Raw genomic sequence first — 20,340 nt, 5'->3', positions numbered from 1 at the left:
TTGTGGACTGATACTGTACTTTTAGCGTGAATAGGCTACTTATAATTGCCTCTATGCTCAGATTGGTTCAGTATAGTACTTTCTAAGGATTAAAGTTGATCTTAATTATAAAACGATACATATTTCTTGTTTCAAAGAAACAAACCTTCTGGAATGATCTGTCTTTAATTGAAGGAGCCTGGGGGTCTTTCTTCCATTTTAACAGGGTATTGACATAGGAGATAGTTTAACTATTCCAGATGAATTCACAGAAGATGAAAAGAAGTCGGGGCAGTGGTGGAGGCAGCTCTTGGCAGGAGGTGTTGCCGGTGCCGTCTCTCGCACAAGCACTGCCCCTTTGGATCGTCTGAAAGTCATGATGCAGGTGAGCTTTAGGATCTTGTGTCCGAGTTTGTCCAAAATATTCTGAAACAATGAGAAATGTGGTGTTTTGAAAAAAGTTTGAAAATTTCTCAGTAATAGTCATACCTTTAAGAAGAAATCTCTCAGTTTTATTGCTGTTGATCCTAAATTCAGTCCATGTTAAGCATTTCAGTGTTTGACCAAACCTTAAATTGTTGGTACATGTGTGTGATGAACTTTTAATCTTGGCTTTCTGTAACGATTCAAGTGTTTAATTAGAAAAAAAAAAAACCTCTAGCCATTATTGTGGGATTCTCCTTAAATTACTTATATTTTCCCTCTGCTTTATGTACTTTCTCAAAAGAGGGTTTTTCTAAAATCTAGAATCTTGAAACAAGGATATAACTTAAAAAATTATTCTAAAGCTGACAGAAAAGACCTGGGTTTATAACCTGACTTTCCTATTTACTAGCAATGTAGCCTGGGCTGGTCAGAGTGGAAAGAAAGAGGGAAAGGAAAGGATTAATATTTATTTGGTGCACATTATGGCAACCCATTTAATCCTCTAGTTACCCAGCATGGGGGGATTTTATCCTCATATTATCTCTGGAGAACACAAGGCTCAGAGAGTTAAATAACTTTTCCTTTACAACAAATTAGACAAGGAATGGAGTATTTTCGGCTCTACAGCTCATGGTTCTTGCACTGCATGAAACCCCTGAGGCCTCATTTTCCTTTCTTCTAGAATGGGAATAAGAATATCTAACAGTGGTGGTTGTAAGAATTAAATAATGTAAGGTATGTGAAAATGCCTGGTGGGCTGGGACACCCTGCTGGAATATAGTAGTTGCTTAAAAAGGGTTTTTAAAAGTCAAGTAGTTATACCTAAGGCCAGCACTTTTTTAGATTTGCTCTTAGATTTCCATACCAAATGTTTTCTGACAATGTTTTAAACTAGCATCCATCGAGAAGGTACCTCAAAATATTGTTTAGAGGTAAAGATACTGCTTTAAAGAAAAAGGAGAGGGAATTGGCCTGTATGTTTTTCTTTAAGAATAATAGTAAATTGACTGAGAGAGCTTGAATAAGCATTCATCTTTTCCTTTGTCATATTTTATTGTGAAGTTTATTTAAAATCGATTGGATATATTTAGACGTTAGTTCCTGCAAGTTCAGGGGGTTCCCCAAACTACCTTCAGATTCAGTAATTCACAGAACTCACTAGAAGCTTTTATACTCATGGTTAGGTTTATCACAGTGAAGGATACACATTAAAATCAGCCAAGGAAAGAAGAGCGTAGGGCTTCTAGGGAAGTACCAAATGCAGTTTCTGTTGTTTTCTCCCCAAAGAGCCACAATGTGTTATTTCCTGACATTGGTGTGTTGACAATATGCACAGAGTTCCACACCAGCCAAGGAAGCTCACCTGAGCCTTTACTGTCCAGAGTTTTTATTGTGACTAGATCACATACTGCCCTCATAGCTGACCTTTAGTCTTCAACCCCTTCCTTCTTGGTTTCTTTTTTGTTTTTTTAATAGTGGTCACCATTTTGTGTAAGCTGAAAGAATCAGAATAGCTGACTTCTTTAATTACTTTTGGTTTATTAGATTTAATCAGTTTTATACAGAGGCAAACATAAGGTTTAGTTTATTTAAACAACAATCACATCGATAGTATGAGCCAGGTAATTCATCAGTACTCACTGGGTTAGGCAATGGTACATGAGGCTTCGCGATAAGCCATAGAAGATACAGTTTTTATTTTTGGTGTCAGGCTGGGTGCGTTCTAGTCTCTATGGCTCTGATAAACATAACATCCAAATTGTTTTCAGTCCCATTTATATTTCATGTCAGTATTACTTCTCGGGGGAAGGATAATATATTGCCTTCAGTATGTTTTTTTAATTTTTCGTATACTGAGTTTGCTCATGTTCTGAAGGGTGTTCCATAGCCTAATAAATAATAAGTTGGTTCGTTTTATCTTATGAATGTTGGTCATAATTTTAATTTTGATCATGTCTTCTCTGTCTGCGTTCTCATACTGAGGATATCGATTTTTCTTAGTTTTAGATTCAGAGTCAGGCTTCTAAAATGGTGGTAATAGTTCTTACATATATTTTCTCAACCTTCTATATTCTATTTTCAAATACGTCTTCACGCAGTGATAAATAATATTGAAGAAAAGGGAGTGGTTTGTATGATTACTTTAGAAATAGTAATAACATCTCACCAGTATTTTATAACGTTTTGCTTTTATTTTTAGGTCCATGGTTCAAAATCAGGGAAAATGAACATATATGGCGGCTTTCAACAGATGGTGAAAGAGGGAGGTATCCGCTCGCTTTGGAGAGGAAATGGTACAAATGTCATTAAAATTGCTCCTGAGACAGCTGTTAAGTTCTGGGCATATGAACAGGTAATAGTTATCACCTGTGGAGTTTGTTAACAAAGGGGAGTTAATAAACTGATTCAATAAGAATAATCAGACAGTGCTTTTTAGATTACTGTTTTAATACATGATAATTTTCCACATATACTGTATGATGAATTTCTCTTACAGGAGATTAGACTAGATAAACTCAGAGATTCCTCATAACTAAATTCTGGAATTCTAAATGTCATATTACTTATAAAGAAAGACTTCTGTGTTCCTTTCCAAGTAGCTCTCAAAGGACATGTAAGATTTTAGCTTATTCATTTGGAATTCAGAATAGAAGCTGCACACTCAAGTTTTTGTGAAAGTATCCCCCTCCATCATCTGAAGGGAAAACTTTTAAGTTGAAGTCCTGTATGTAATTTGACATTGCTGTCAAACTGAGTTGAATTTACAGTGACAGCTCCGTGAGGGTGGGTGGGGGCTTGGCTTCTTCTCCATGCACTCCAGCACTTAAAGCCTAACATGCGATAAGTGCTCGGTAAGTGTAGAATGAGTGAGTGTGTGAGTAAATGAATGAACACGTTTACCTCTGAGTCGACTTCTCTGTTGACTTAGGTTGTTTAGAATGCTTGGATATTAGGATGCTGCTTCAGCATAACTTGGTGGTAAGAGGAAATACAACAGTAGATTTTAGAATTTGGCTTCTCTTTATTGCCATTAGCAGAATTGTCTAGTTAAGCATTCACAGAATTATTCTTTCCACTATTTCTTCCATCATTGTTAACCACAGACAGTAAGAACCTTGAAATTTAACCCCACCTTATATTTTGTATTATTTCAAATAGATTTTTGGTAATTTTGGAAAGCGTTTTGTTCTTGAGCAACAGAGTACTCTTGGGAAGATTACAAAGTCTAGTGGTGTGTTTTCTTGGCTTAGGGAATAGAGAAGTAAAGAAAAAATTGAAGAGAATCTAGTCTCCATGACTTTAATTAGAGCCTGTCTTTAGGGAGGATTTTTTCCTTCTGTGAATGCTTGAGGATGCAGATCCCGACTAGTAAGGGCCAGCATTTTAGATGCCTGTAAGTTATTCTGATCACATACTTGGATTTTATGATAGGAAAGCCAGAGCCTAAAATAAATTAGTATTCAAGTGTAAAACCATTCTTCCATATGCAGGAAGTCAGTATTTTTGAAAGTCTGTATTACTGCAAGCAAGTGCATGTATTCTACTTTATGCTACTTAGTAGATTCCTACCTTGAACACTACCAGCAGGCATCCAACCAAGCTCTCAGGCCTCTTCACAGTATTTTAATTTCTGCATGCTAACTTTTCTTAGAGATCAAGAGAAAGCTCTCTGCACATGTGGCATAGTGTTCTTGTGGTCTCTGGGGCCTATTATGCCTGTCCATTTTCTGCCCCCAGCTGAAAGTCTGTTCATCCCTTAGGGCTCTCTTAAGTCCAGCTTCCTATGAGAAGCATTTCCTAAGCATCCCAACCAAAACTGATGCCTCTCCTGCCTGGCTTCCTTAAAGTACTATTTACAGAGTATCCAGTTTTCCACAGGATAATGGAAAACCCATTGTTTTTCTCGGTGAATTATAAACTACTTTGGGATAAATATTATGCCATATATATTCTCAAATTTCCAGAGTACCTAACTGTACTGTATTCAGGTAGGTCTTGTTCACTGAATAACTAATAGCTTAGAAAATGAAGAAAGGATATCTTCAGCTTGGTACGTAGCTCTCTTAAACACATCAATATGGGATAAAGCTGTGGTCCATTTCGGTTCTCATTGCTGTAAGCAGGGCAATTGTATCAGGAACAGGGGAGCAGTGTGCTGTAGTGTTTCCATTGTTTCAGCTGCCATCTGTATCCTAACTGCCTTCCATTCTAACGTATTTCTCTTCATCTCTATACCTATTCATCCACCTGTGCATTGCATACCTGTGCACCTCTGCTTACATATCCCAGGGGTACCTCACAGTCATCCCTCCACCACCCCCCTGCTCCAGTGACACCCCCCCCCCCCCCGCCCCGTTCCTCTTCCTATAGGTCATATGGTGGTGAACATCCTTCATCACTTTGCTCGGGAGTTGTTTTCTCCAGGACACCGTCCCTTTATTTCCCTCTGTTAGCACTTTCACACTGAATTCTGATGATCTCAGTGCTTCTTTCTCTTCTTAATGAGACTGTGAGCTTCCTTAGGCAGTGTTTGTTTTCAGGTGTGTGTCGCCAGCACCTTGCCCAGTGCCAGTGAATCCTCACTGAATGAGCATGAGTCTTAGGTCTTTAAGATGAAGGGGGGATGGGTACTTTGAGCAGAAGCAGCAGCCTGTGGATGGAGATGTAGGCACAGGAGAGCATCATTCACTAAGGAAGCTGAAGGTGGTTCACTAGGCTGAAGTGTGGTGGAGTCCATGTCCGGGAAGATGGTGATGGAAGCAGGCTGGACAGAGGGGCAGGAGCCAAATGTGATAGGAGTCTGTATTTTATCCTGAATGTGGTGAGGGGGCTCTTGAAGCATCTTATGTAGGGAAGTGGAATAAGTATATTTACATTTAAGAAAGATCAACCTGGAAAAAGAGTGGAGAGGTATTAGAAGAGAGTGAGGCTGTACTTGAGGCAGGGAGACTATTTAAGGAAATATTTCAGGAAATCAGGTAAGAAATGATGAATCCCAGTATAAGGCGATGGCTATAGTGATTGAAGAAAAACTGAAATGAACTGAAAAATATTTTGGGAAATAGAAGCAACAGAGATCACTGAGTGGATGTGGAGGTGAGAGAGGAATCAAGGGTGATACCCTGGTTTCTAACTTGAGCAACTACATATGTAGAGAATACAATAAGAGGAATTGATTTTGAGGTGAAATGACAGGTTGCACTTTGGACATGCTGGGTTTGAGCTATTTCTGTAACACCGACAAGGAGCTGTCCAGCAGGATGCTTGGTCTCCAGTGTGGAGATTGTTGTTGAGGTGAAGCCTTTGGAATGGATCACTCAGGAAGGCTTGTAGAATGAGAAGAGTTCCAGGGATAGGCCCAGGGAAAGTAGGAGAAACTTGTAAAGGAGACTGAGAAGGAGCAGCCAAAGGGACAGGAGGAAATCCAGAGAAAGAGATGGCCTCGAAGTCAGAGGGAGGGGAGGGTCTCATGAAGGGTCAAGTACTGCAGGGTAGTAAATACAATAAAAAGCTGATCGTTCAGGATTTATCAGCTCTGAGATAGGAAAGCTTGGTATAAACGTTTCAATGAAGTAATGAGTTGAGAAACCAATGGAAATGAGCTGAAGTGAACAGATGAAGAAAACTGGAGAGTAGACACCTTTGTCAGGAGTTTGACTTCAGTGAAGGGAAAGAGGAAAGAAGAGGGAGAGAGCAACAGGTTAGAGGGATGTTGGGTTTTGATTTGTTTTATTTTAATGACATGCCTATGGCTGAAGGCAGCATGTTGATACAAAGAAGGAAGTTGAAAAATATAAGTGAGAGGATTGGCAAGTGCAGCAGGTATTCAGAGGAAGTATGTGTGTGGAATAGGGGGTGGGGGTGGCAGGGCTGGGGGAGAAATGGGTACCAACCAGACTGTTGGCAGGATTGGCCTTTGACTATGTGAAGGACTCTTCTCACATCAGCTTGGGAGGAAGACGCTAAGCGGATGTGGGTGATTTTTGTGGGGAATGGGCAGGAGTACCAAGATACCCTTGCCTCATGGCCTCTCTGTTCTTCCTTCAGTTCCCAAGGAAGGATTTTTTTGAGAATGAGGGAGGAAGTGGTATCGGAAGCTGGAGGAGAATGGAGAAGGTTAAAATAAGTATTCTAACAAATGGAGAGAGAGTTGAGATAGATTGGATGGAAGGATGGATGGAAGGGAGGGAGGGAGAGAAGAAGAAAGAAAGGAAGAAAATTGAAATCCTGAAAAGGATTTTGGGCTGACTTTGAGAGCCCAGACTTTCTCCTTTGAGAAAGTCAAATTCCGTGGCCTTAGCAAGCCACTTAAAGTCTCTGTGACTGTAACCTCATCTCTGGGGTAGGAATTTAGCTTGGTGACATAGTGTTAAGCACCTGTCACTTTGTCTAACCCTTTATAGGCTCTCTGTCCTCAACTCTTCCCTTTGTGTATGGTATGTTTTGGGGTGCAGGAGCCCCAAACCCCTATCCTTTAAATATTTATTCTCCAGCAACGACTAAATATTTACTGGGTACTTTTGATAGGTGCTTTTGGGGTGGGGTACACAATGTAAAAGATATCGTCAAGGTTCCTATTCATATGCAGGGACATTTTCAATGTTATATTTAATGATTGTGATAATCAGACATGCAGGAAAATTAACAGAAGAAGAGGAGTTTTGGTTAACATTCTGATGCAGTTCAGGAAATAGAGCCTGTGGAAACATTGATCTTTTGGGGGTGGGCAGATATCTGCTATTTGGAGAACTTTGTGAAATTATAATTAATTTTTATCATGAGCAGAGAAACACAGTTTTACTAGGAGAAAATATTCCTGTATTTTTGCATTAGGCTCTTTGGATCCCAAGGAACAGAGACTCTGGCTGGCTCAGGGAAGTGGGGTGGGAATGGGGGTCGCTGTGGGGGTGCCTGTGGTGTTAAGGGGAGGAGCCTCAGGGAGTGAAGAGAGTGGAACCTCACTGACCTGTCCTTCCTCCACATGTCTGCTTCTCTGTTGTTTTATCCATTCCTCCCTCAGGTGTCAGTGCCTAAATACCCCTGGAGACCCACCGCACATCTCTAGGAGAAGGAATCAGGTTTGCCTGGCTTATAACCACAGCCTGTGTTTGGGCAGAGCTTTTCTCTCCCAAGCTGTAGAAAGATAATATTGAATATATTAATAATAATAATAACAACAACAATAACATTTACTGAACATTTGCCATTTGCCCATCACTGTGCTGTGTTACGTGTATTATCTTATTGAATTCTTTCAACAACCCCGTGAGGTAGGTATTATTATCACAGATGAGGGAACTGCAGCATGGACATGTGCGTGCACTTGCTCAGGGCCGCATAGCTCTGGCGTTCAAGCCCAGGTCTGCCTGACTTTGGAGCCCATGATATTAACATCCTGCCCTGTCGGTATTTTGGCCACATTTGTGCCAGGTTTCCCCCTTTGGCCAGATCAGCCATGTGGATTGCTTTAGTACTGGTGGGCGAGGCGGGCTCTGGGGTCAACATGTTAGTATAATTAAGTGTATTACCTACAGAAACTGTTTTTCCAAGTTGTTTTGTTAATATTTGTTATTTATTAGTTTTATTTATACTGGTGAAAATAAACTCATCTTAAAGAAAGGAAAACTATGGAGAAAATATCTAAAAACTGTGAACACTTTATTAACCTGTACATCTGGGGAAGAATGTTATGAGCCTGTTTAAGCAAAAGAGCTACCGGGTCCACTCTGTGCACCATCTGTGTTTTGTGGAATACTATCTTGAAATTCACTGTCCAGTAAACTGAATGTATTAACATTCAGGCCTTTCTTTTCTGTTAGATATCGTTCATGCAGTGTGTGCATTTAGAGAAACATCACATTGTCAATTAATTGATTTCTAGGAGCTGATCTGTAGTTTGGTATTGTCTTAGCTTGGGCTGCCATAACAAAATACCATACACTGGGTTGTTTAAACAATAGAAGTTTATTTCTCACAGTTCTAGAGCTGGGGAGTCTATCATCAAGGTGCTGACCAGTTCGGTTTCTGGTGAGGGCTCTCTTCCTGGCATGCAGGTGTGCACCTTCTCACTGTGTGCTCACATGGCCTTTTCTTGGTGCATACATGTTGTGGGCGGGGGGGGGCAGAAAATAGAGAAAGGAAGAGAGAGAGGTGAGGGGTAGGGGTAGGGAGGGAAGGAGGGAGAGAGGACGGGACTGAGCACATGTGTGAAAGAAAGAGAGAACTGTCTGATGTCTCTTCTTATAGGGACACTAATCCTGTCATGAGGGCCCCACCTCAGGATCAAGTGATAATTACCTCCCAAAGTTCCCATCTCCAAATACCATTGCATTGGGGGTTACAGTTTCAACACATGAATTTATGGGGGGGTGGTGGGAAGAGGGAGGAGAACACAGTTCATTCTGTAGCAGGTATTAATGTGCATTTAAAACTTTATTTACACAGTACAAGAAGTTGCTTACTGAGGAAGGGCAAAAAATAGGAACCTTTGAGAGATTTGTTTCTGGTTCCATGGCTGGAGCAACTGCACAAACTTTTATTTATCCTATGGAGGTAAGTACCATTGTGAAGTCTGATTGCGTTAATGGTGTTTGCATTATTGTCTATTGCTGTGTAAGGAATTATCCCAAAATTAACTGTTTAAAACAACAAGTGTTTATCATCTTGCAGTTTCTTTGGGTCTGGAATCTGGGTATAGCTTAGCTGGGTGTCTCTGGCTTAGGGTTTCTCACAGCTTATAGTCAGGGTGTCAGCCAGGTCTGCAGTCACTGCAAGGTTCATCTGGGGATGGATCTGTTCTCAAGTTTATTCACATGTTTGTTACCAGGTTTCCTGGCTGTTGGTTAAAGATATCAGTTCCTTATCGCATGGGCCTCACCATAGGATGCTTGAGTAGCCTCACAACATGGTAGCTGGTTTTTCCAAATCAATTATCAAAGAGAACACCCAAGATGGAAGCTGCAGTCTCTAGTCGCATCTGCTCTATTCTGTTGGTCACACAGACCACCCCTGGTAGAGTGTGGAAAGGGACTACACACGGTGTGACTACCAGGAGGCGGGGAGAGTTGGGGGCCGTCTTGGAGGCTGGCTGCCATAGTGTTGATAAGAATTACATCACCCATTCCTCTCCAAAGAGTTTCGGTACCATACATTTCATAATGGAACCTTAGAATTTGATGAGGTGATGGTAATCCTAATTGGATATCCTTCTAATTGGAACCTAGGTTAGCAAACCAGGACCTGTGGACTGTTTTATACAGTCCTTGAGCTAAGAATGGTTTTTACATTTTTACCTTTTTAAAGTAGTTTAAAAAACAATGGCAAAAAAAAAAAAAAACAAAACCGAAGAATATGCAGCAGAGGATATTTTAGTCCTGCAAAGGCTGAAATATTTACTTTATAGAAAATGTTTGCCAACTCCTGCTTTAGAGTGTTGTAGATGTGGGTATCTTTACTGATATGACAAAGGGTTTTTCAGTAACTGATAAGACTTAATAAATACCCTTAGCTAACACAACATTGTAAAGCAATTATACTCCAATTAAAAAAAAAGAAATTACCCTTAATTTTCGCCTTTGTGGTGTGCATATTAATATAGCTTTCCTTGCAAGCATCTTAATATGATTGTTTATATTACTCCAGACACCCCTCAAAAAATATCCTAATTCAATACCTAGGCTTCCTCTTATATCCTCCACTTCAGTTAATAACATCACCTTCCCTCTTCCCTGCTGGCCCCACCCTGAGTTCCAAGCTAGAAATGCTGGAATCATCCTTTACACTACCCCCACCCTCCATATCCAATTCGTCACAGTCAATTTTGTTAAGATGTCAACAGATTATCTTCTCTCTATTTTCTCTGCCACCACCCTAATTCAGACCCTCTTTACAACAAAAGGGTCTTCTTGGCTCTGGTTTTAGACCCTCAAGAGAGATAATGTGTGATAGAGAACACATCAAAAAACTGGACAGTCATTTGAGTGACAGTATATGCTAGATGTTTGTTCTTTGTAAAATTACCTCTTTTGAATTCTGTGATGATGGTGTTGACATGAATAATAATATCTGTTATATTCTTTCATAACCAGGTTCTGAAAACCAGGCTGGCTGTAGGCAAAACTGGACAATACTCTGGAATGTTTGATTGTGCCAAGAAGATTTTGAAACATGAAGGCATGAGAGCTTTTTACAAAGGTTACATTCCCAATTTATTAGGCATCATACCTTATGCAGGTATAGATCTTGCTGTGTATGAGGTGAGTTTGTAGCAATCTTTTGAATCTGAAAATGTAGTTAAATAGTTCTCATTGTTAGAATTTGACTTTATATAGAGAAGTACGTATGTACCAGGAGACAGTTTGTGACCAAAAGTAGATTCAAGGGTGTGTTCTTTGATCTTTCTTTTCAAGTTCCTTGAATGTGAGACCCCATATGCCTGTGGTCACTTTTGTATTAGATTTCTCTGTTAATTATTTTTATTAATGAAGAGAATACGCTCACATTCGGATATGGTTCAATTCTGTAACACCATATACAAAAATAAAATCAAAATGGATTAAGGACCTAAATGTACAATTGGATACTATAAAACTCCTAGAGGAAAACATTGGCAGAACACTCTTTGACATAAATCACAGCAATATTTTTTTGGACCCATCTCCTAGAGTAATGGAGATAAAAACAAAAATAAACAAATGGGACCTAATTAAACTTAAAAGCTTTTGCACAACAAAGGAAACCATAAACAGAACAAAAAGACAACCTACGGACTGGGATAAAATATTTGCAAAAGATGCTACCAATAAGGAATTAATTTCCAAAACACACAAATAGCTTAATATCAGAAGACCAACCCAACCAAAAAATGGACAAAAGACCTAAATAGACGTTGCTCCAAAGAAGACATACTGATGGCCAAAAGGCACATGAAAAGATGCTGAATATTGCTAATTAGTAGAGAAATGCAAATCAAAACTACAATGAGGTATCACCTCACACCAGTCAGAATGGCCATCATTAAAAAGTCTACAAATAATAAGTGCTGGAGAGGGTGTGGAGAAAAGGGAACCTTCCTACACTGTTGGTGGGAATATAAATTGGCACAGCCACTATGGAAAACAGTATGGAAATTCCTTGGAAAACAAAGGAGAGCTACTGTATGATCCAGCAGTCCCAATCCTGGGCGTATATCCAGAGAAAGCTCTAATTCGAAAAGATACATGCACCCCAGTGTTCATAGCAGCACTGTTTACACTAGCCAAGACATGGAAGCTACCTAAGTGTTCATCAACAGGTGAATTGATAAAGAAGGTGTATTAATACACAATGGAATATTAATTACTCAGCCAAAAAAAAAGAATGAAATAATGCCATCTGCAGCAACATGGATGGAACTAGAGATGATCATATTAAGTGAAATAAGACAGAGAAGGACAAATATTGTATGATATCACTTATATGTGGAAACTAAAAAAATGATATAAATGAACTTATTTACAAAATAGAAATAGACTCACAGACATAGGAAACAAACAAGAGTTGCCAGAGGGGATAGTGGGGGTGGGAGGGATAAATTAGGAGTATGGGAGTAAAAAGATACAAACTACTATAAGTAAAACAGATAAGGAACAAGGATTTACTGTATAGCATGGGGAACTATATTCAATGTCTTATAATAACCTGTAATGAAAAAAAGAATGCATAACTGAATCGCTTCACTGTATACCTGAAGCTAATACAGCACTATAAATTAACTATACTTCAATTTAAAAAAAATATTATTACAGATATAGTTGTTCAGCTTAGCAGATGATATTAAGGATTTTTTTGAGGAGAGAGAAATAAGCAAAAATGGCGCATTTCCTTTGGTTTGTGAAAATTTAATACGGATAAAGCCAAGAGACTGATGTGGGTAGTACAGATTCATTCCTTGTACTTGTCAACCTGGAGAAACCTAGGAGGCAATAATCAAACACAAAGCTTTTATTTGGAATCAAAGAATTGCAATTCGGTGCACACAGGTTTGGGTAGCAATCTGGACGCTGTCTGCTAGGGAGTAAAAGTCAGGGGGTTTTAATGGCAAAGAAGCGAGGTTTGCATTACAAAGAATTTTAGTTGGAGCTGAAGGCAGAATCTAGTTGGCTAAACATGATTGATTGCTGAGGCTATCATTAGAGGGAGGTAATAGTTTGTTACTGTGACAAGTTGCAGGTGTTCTGCAGAGTCCTTGGACTATCTTTGGTGTGGCCCAATTCATAAGTTTATGGTTCTACCTGGAGAGACGTGCATAAGGTCCACCTCTTGAATGGCCTTCCAGCTGTATTTTAAAACCCCTTGACGGGGACTTCCTTGGTGGCGCAGTGGCTAAGAATCTGCCTGCCAGTGCAGGGGACACGGGTTCGATCCCTGGGCTGGGACAATCTCACATGCCGCGGAGCAACTAAGCCTGTGCACCACAACTACTGAGCCTGTGCTCTAGAGCCCGCGAGCCACAACTGTTGAGCCCATGTGCCACAACTGTTTAAGCCCATGAACCTAGAGCCCGTGCTTCACAAGGGAAGCCACTGCACTGAGAAGCCCACACAACGCAACAAAGAGTAGCCCCCACTTGCCACAACTAGAGAAAGCTCGCATGCAGCAACGGAGACCCAATGCAGCTGATAAATAGATTAATTAATATAAAAATAGAAATAAAACCCCTTGACATAAGTGACTCCATCTTATTTCACGTATCCACCTTTTTATCAAGATCATTCTCTAAAAGCATTGCCAGTCAACTTATAGATTTGCTTTGTCTCACATCGCTGGGATGGACCTGTCCCAGAAAGTCATGTTTCATGGAATTTTTAATCTCCAGTGATTATTTCAAGTCATCAGTGTCATAGGATTAGACCACATTTGGGCAACAGGGAAGCTCAGGAAATAATTCCTAGGCTGATTTGGTGGCTTGTAAGGCAGTTGTCCTTGTGGCCTGATTAGCCAGGTTATTTCCTTTGGTTTCATCTGAATTTAATTTTGGATGCCCGGGTACCCTAATGATGGCTAGGACAGATGCAAGTTGGATTGATTCCAACAATTTATTGACCCAATTTTCATTCTTAATCTGACTTCCCCCTGAGGTTAAGAATCCTCTTTGTTTCTAAAGCACCCCAAAGTCATGAACTACCCAAAAGGCAAAGCGACTATCTTTATTGGTATTCCCAGTTTTACCGTCTGCTACCATGCAATGTCTAGTTAAAGCATGGAGTTCTGCCTGCTGGGCTGAAGTAGCAGTCAGCAGTGGAGCTGCCTCAGTTACTTCAAAGGAGCAGGTGATTGCATACCCAGCCCAATATTTTCCTTTGCCATTTTTCAAACAAAAACTGTCCGTAAGCCATGAAATCTCAAAGTTAGCCACAGGGGTTTCTTGTAAGTCAGCTCTAAGGGTTCGTAACTGATCTATCAGGGTCAGACAGTCATGAGGAGTTTTGTCACTAAGTAAAGGGAGCAGGGTTGAGGTTGTTGTAGTGGGAGGGGTTATGTGAGAAGTCAGTAATGATATTTCATACGGGGTAAGGCGGCTTGCGGGGAGGTGTTGAGTGTGATGAGAATTGAGCAAGCCTCCTACTGCATGCCGGAACATAGATTAAGAGTGGAGAGCCCATAACTGTTTCCTCAGTTGCTGTTGTGAGGGCTGTGGCTCATGCTGGAGGAAGGCCTGTGGCTACAGGTCTGATCGTTGAGTGTGATAGCCAAGGGGCTGGTGTTGGCCTCTGTGCCTTTGAGTAAGCTCTCCTGAGGCATTTCTCTTCTTTCGTACATGAAGTGGAAAGGGGGAAGCTAATAATTAGTATGTCCTGAGGCAGGGGCCCGCGAAGTCCACTTTTCAGGTTCTGGAGCCATAAGGATGTTTTCTTCCCACTCTAAAGGATCTGGTCTTTAAGCTTTGAGCAATGAGTAAAGAGGCTGGGCAACTAAAAAATTAAATATCCAGCTTCTGTAGTATCCAGGCAGCCCCAGATATCTTTAAAGTTGTCTTTTGGTCTGTGGCTGTAGGAAATTTAAGACATTTTGAATCCTATCAGGGTCTGAGTCCTCAATCTGAGATCAAGGGTCCTAGGTATTTGACCTCTGTTTGAACAAGTTGTAATTTCTCTTTAGAGACCTCCATGACCTTTAGTTGCTAACAGCTTGGGGAGATGGATGCTGTCTTGCTCACTTGCTTTGTTGGAAGAGGAGCCAAGAAGGTCATCAGTGTATTGAAGAGGGTGGACACTTATGGAAAACTGACCTCTGCTAAATCTGCTTCTAGGATCTGTAAAGAGTAGGAAGGGCTTTTGGTCTAGACCGGTGGCATGACTGCCCAGGTGTATTTACTTTTTCACAGTTCTGGAGGCTGGAAGTCCAAGGTCAAGGTTCTGGCTGATTTGGTTTGCGGTGAGGCTCTCTTACTGGCTTGCAGACAGCTGCCTTCCTGCTGTGTTCCCAGAGGGAGAGGGAGGGAGTGAGTGAGTGAATTCTCTGGTGTTTCTTCTTATGAAGACACTAATCCTACTGGATCAGGACCCCACTGTTACGATCTTGATGTTGCCAGAGAACCTTCATAAGGTGATAGAATTGTGAGAATATCTATAAATTGAGGGGTACAACGCCAGTAAAGAGGCGGGGACAAAAAGTAAAATAAATAAAAAATAAAAAAAATATAGTGGGACCTGAGAGGAAAGGAATGATAATGGATCATAGACTGCAGAAGAAAGTGGATTATGGGACACACAGAGAGGACTTACAAGATCATGTATATTGTATAGAATTTTAAATTGTTTTAGAAGTGTATTTTCATATCTTTTCCCCCTGTTCTGGTCTTAATAGTGTAAGTAGTTGCTTAGTTTCTAGTGAATAACTTCTCTTTTCTCATTTTTGTAGTTCAGACATGGTGGTCTTTAGCCTTATTTACTTTATTTTTTGTCATATTATAGTACTAAATAGACCTTAACTAAAACACTTAAATGTAATCTTTGTTTTCAAATTTATAGAGATATTCAAATTATATAATTGTAAGGTCCAAGAATGCAGTTAAATTTTTTATTAAAATATTTAAACTAGTATATAATTTCCCCACATATTAGCATATATTTTAATACTTAACATATTTTTAATTTAAAAAGTAGATTATACAGTTTCTCTCAATTGTTGCCTTCTAATGGAAATACAGGGAACTAGGATAATAGGGAAAAAGCCTGGCCTGAGGATCAGTACACTTGATTCAGCACCCTCGTCTACAAAAACTCCACTGAGACTAATTTTCCTCATTTCTAAAATTAGAAGAATAGCTCCACCTCAGAGCTTTTGTAGAAGGACTGAATGAAATAACACATGTGCAAAGTACAAAATTAGGTGTAATTTGTAGTGTTATGTTATTGTCATTGATAACCACCATAGGAAATGTTCTTTAGATCCTACATCTGGTGTGCTGTTGGTCTTCACACTTATTTAGAAGAAGATGAGCGCCCAGTGCAGAGCTCTCGTGTTTTGCATCCCCTGTGGCTTCCCCACCTCTCTACGGAGCTGCTGCCCCTACAGTGGCTGCACTGCCCAGTCTTGCAGAAGTGTAGCCTGTCTCTCCTCAGGGGGAGAGTAGTTGCAAGAACGTCCATGTTGAGTGAACGCCGTTGTAAAGTTAGTTGTTCATTATTTTTCTTCTTTTCTGCTTCTCTGGCAGCTCTTGAAGTCCCATTGGCTAGATAATTTTGCCAAAGACTCTGTAAACCCTGGAGTCATGGTGTTGCTGGGATGTGGCGCCTTATCCAGTACCTGTGGTCAGCTGGCCAGCTACCCCTTGGCTTTGGTGAGAACACGCATGCAGGCTCAAGGTGAGTTTTGGATGAAAGGATGACCCTGGTAAAAGTACTGCACCAGTAACATGCTCTTGGAACTTCAGGTTCCACTGAGACAGCAGTGTGGTTTTAAGATAGTATTTCTCAACCTTTTTTTCATCATTGCCTCTCTAAGGAAGCTTTTTAAAAATTCTTTTCCAAATCACTTCCTCTTCATGAAATTTTAACACAGATAGACTATACATATACTGCTTGTGTATCTGTGGTTTATGCACAGAGTAAGATTTTCTTGCCCCTGTGGAGAATGAATGTCTTGAGTATGTATATGTGGGATCTAGAAAAATGGTACAGATGAACCTATTTGCAGGGCAGGAATAGAAATGCAGATGTAGAGAACGGACGTGTGGACACAGGTGGGGAAGGAGAGGGTGGGATGAATTGGGAGATTAGGTTTGACATAAGTACGCTACCATGTAAAATAGATAGCTAGTGGGAACCTGCTCTATAGCACAGGGAGCTCAGCTCAGTGCTCTGTGATAATCTAGATGGGGGGATGGGGTGGGGAGGGAGGTCCAAGAGGGAGGGGATATATGTATACACATAGCTGATTCACTTCACTGTACAGCACAGACTAACACAACATTGTAAAGCAATTATACTCCAATAAAAAAAAAAAAAAGAATGTACAGTTGGCCCTCCATATTCGTGGGCTCTGCAAGTCACGGATTCAACCAACTATGGATTGAAAATATTCAGGGGAAAAAACTCCCAAACTTCAGAAAGTTCCAAAACGTAATACTTGAATTTGCCATGCAGTCCACTATTTACATACCATTTACATTGCATTTACAAATCATCTGCATTGGAAGTATTGGTTAATTAATGAGTGACTGCTTGGTTGCAGGAAGGGTGGTCGGTACTTGGAAGAGAGGTTGGGGATGGAGGTGTCGGTGCTCAGGGTGTACTGTTTAAAGAAATGGTAGTGGGTGAGATTGGCCAGGGATAAAGCAAAAAAGAAAATAAATGCACAGTGTGTACTACTTTAATACAGCAATAAAAGCCAGCAAATCATAAGAAAAGAGAATAATGAACAAAATGGCAGGAAAGCCAGGAGGGCACCGGGTAATCAAAGTCAAGGAGGAGTCAGTGTCTCAGCAGGGAGGAATCACACTTCAAAAGTTGTAGGTCTCGTACTAGTAAACAACACCAGCCACTATATACTGAGAATTTGACAAAAGCCAGCTGCTTTACACACGCTGTTGCTAATTCTTACAACACTGCACAGTTTTCATTCCATTTACAGAGGAGAAAGACCATCCGCTCTCAGCTCTCCCACTTGCTAGCTTAAGTGTGTTGGGACAAGTTTCTCTGTCTAAGGCTCCAATTCCTTGCTTATTAAATGTATATAATGACGTTTACCTTGGAGGATTGATATATAAAGTAATTAACCCAATATCTAACACAAAGTAATTACTCAATAAATAACTGATGTACCATTGTTATTGTAATCAGCACTCACTATTAGGTGCTATACAGAGAGAATTATATATAAAGAATTATATAAAGCACTAGTAGGTGCTGTAGGAGCACTCACTATTATTTGCTATAAAGGGAGAATTATATATTCTTGGGCCCCCTGGAATAAATTTTATCCTTTTATTCTATTTAGAATATCATTCTGAATCATAATTGCATGTACCCTAATAAAGCATGCCTGAATGTTAGCATGGTTTCCTTTTTTGTTTTTTCTAGCCATGGTAGAAGGAGCCCCACAGCTGAACATGGTTGGGCTCTTTCAACGAATAATTTCTAAAGAAGGAATACCAGGACTTTACAGAGGCATCACCCCAAACTTTATGAAGGTGCTCCCTGCTGTAGGCATCAGTTATGTGGTTTATGAAAACATGAAACAAACTTTGGGAGTAACTCAGAAATGACGTGTGGAATTTTTTGCTTTAGCATGATTATTGAAAGTTTCAACCATCTCCAGAGTGACCTTTTCTGCTGGAATTGCAACAATTCTTTGGCAAAAGAAGCTTTTTTTTTTTTTTTCCACAAAAGGGAAGAGCATATCAATGATAACTTCAAACATTTGGACTCAATTTTATACATTCAGAAATGTTAAAAATCATTGTTTCGATAAGCTCATACAGTTTTAGAAAGGCCACAAAATTATATTTTATCTTTTCTTATTAGTCCTTTCTACAAATCTCTGCCCGGAATCCTAAATCTGAAAAAATGTACTTGTACTAAATTTGTTTTGTGTGATAGAATTGTAAATCTTTGGTCTTTGTTTTGGTTGGTTCAAGTTTATGCCAGTTACTTTATATGTACTTAAATATCTTTTTCTTAAAAACAAAATTACCTGGAAATTTAAATTGTATATTTTGAATGTCTTTATAAGCTTCTTAAAACTTCCTTGTAGGACCATTAATGCAGAATCATTGCATGAAAACATACCTTACAGCAGCCAAATAGTATAGGGTCTATATTCTTTCTTTAAGCTGAATAAGAATGTACATAAGTGGCAGAACTTCAAGGCATGTGAATACCCTAGTCCACTCATATGATTTTTGTGTAAGGAGGAGTGATAAAATAATGTTTGTTTCAGTGGGCACTTCTCCATTTTTCTTGTATTGTTATTTGGTTCCTGGGATGACACACTGATTATCAGTATATTGTTGTTAAATTACTGACACAAAGCAACTTATTTGAAAGATTCTGTTTATTGTCGTTGCTTTGAAAAGCACCAGGAAACAAAACCCATTTACTTATATCAGTTTCTGAAGAGCATCTCTCTTTTCTCTTTGTCCTTTGTTTCCTACTAGAATCAGACTTCATTTTAATCAGAAAGGCTTCTGGTGACCACTCTTGGTTATCTGAAATTTCTTAATTACATGGAGTAGTCTGATCATGGGTGAATGGCATTCTCATTTCCCCCTCACTGTTTAATTTATTTGACCCTGCAATTCTCAATTTGGGCAGCAGAAACCTAGGAGACTAGTATATATTAATAATAGTATATATTAATTTTATATATTTGGTACCTATATTTAAATGAAAGGCCCAGTTTACAAACATGTACATTCATATTTTCTCTTGTCCCTAGTTTTAGAAACAAGATATAGAAAACAATCTATAATATTGATAGCATGTTTTTATTTTACTGAAGCCATGTTTGTAATCAACTATCTTTTCTGATTTGTGTGATTAGGACTAAGAAATATATTCATTAGTTGAAGTTATTCTTATCACTTTTCAATTTATTTCTTAAACTAAAGTTTGATTTCTACTAATTTCTGTCATAAATTGCCAACATTTTAATGAAAATCTAGTGACATAATAGGCATTTACTTTATTTGAACCTACCTCTCATGTTTTCTGAACCAAAGAGAAATGTTGGACTTGTGTTTGTGAAACATATCCTATTTTTCATTATATTAGTTATGCCTGATAAATGTCTCACTATTTTTATAATACGTATGATAAGCGTGGAACTCTGTCTTCAGGGTGTTTGTACTTTTGAGTAATACATAAATGACAGTATTAAAGTACATGATTAGCTCTTGTTTCACTTGTAAAATTATGAACGAATAAAATCTCAAGCTACTGAAAAATATTCATTGTTCATTATGAATTTAAATTGTTTGCTATTTAACATTTATATGGTATGAATGTGATTTATCTGTGTATCTTGTATCTTTTGAAAAAATGATCTTGTACCTTTTGAAAAGAGCCCAGAGTTGAAGATAGTTTATTTCTGGCATCACTGCATACTTACTTTCCATTATATTAAAACTACATATGTTCGTTTTTGAAATGTCTTGTTTCCTCATTTAAAAAAATAGTGTAACTAAGGCAAAAAAAAAAAAAAGGCTGTGTCATGTAGTTTGTATCACTGGCAGCAGTTTGAATAATATACATAGTAAATATTATTGAATAGGATTCATTGTGGTCTTTCCAAATATTTTGGCCTTTTCTGAGCAGCCACAGCGGTCATTATTTCTGTCATACATTTTTGTATAAGATGATGTTTTTCATGATGTCCAGATTCCACATTTACCAGTTAGGGTGATACCCCTGGGGGTCACAGTGCCAAGGAGAATCCAAAGTCCCAGGACTT

General features: G+C 39.2%; 1 protein-coding gene across 1 annotated transcript in view; it reads left to right on the top strand.

The window, feature by feature from the left end:
- LOC130845028 (mitochondrial adenyl nucleotide antiporter SLC25A24) overlaps positions 1-20,037 on the top strand; it is a 43,507-nt gene extending 23,470 nt beyond the window's left edge. The window contains exons 5-10 of the mRNA XM_057721595.1: positions 206-364; positions 2,606-2,758; positions 8,851-8,958; positions 10,494-10,661; positions 16,103-16,253; positions 17,970-20,037. Of these exons, the coding sequence (XP_057577578.1) occupies positions 206-364; positions 2,606-2,758; positions 8,851-8,958; positions 10,494-10,661; positions 16,103-16,253; positions 17,970-18,154 (924 nt within the window). The 3' untranslated portion in view covers positions 18,155-20,037. The remainder of the gene's footprint in view (positions 1-205; positions 365-2,605; positions 2,759-8,850; positions 8,959-10,493; positions 10,662-16,102; positions 16,254-17,969) is intronic.
- The last annotated feature ends 303 nt before the right edge of the window (positions 20,038-20,340 follow it).

The sequence above is a fragment of the Hippopotamus amphibius genome, chromosome 1 (assembly GCF_030028045.1).
Source record: "Hippopotamus amphibius kiboko isolate mHipAmp2 chromosome 1, mHipAmp2.hap2, whole genome shotgun sequence".
Taxonomy (NCBI): domain Eukaryota; kingdom Metazoa; phylum Chordata; class Mammalia; order Artiodactyla; family Hippopotamidae; genus Hippopotamus; species Hippopotamus amphibius.
Note: the sequence above shows the minus strand (reverse complement) of the source record. Positions and strands in the feature narration are given on the sequence as shown.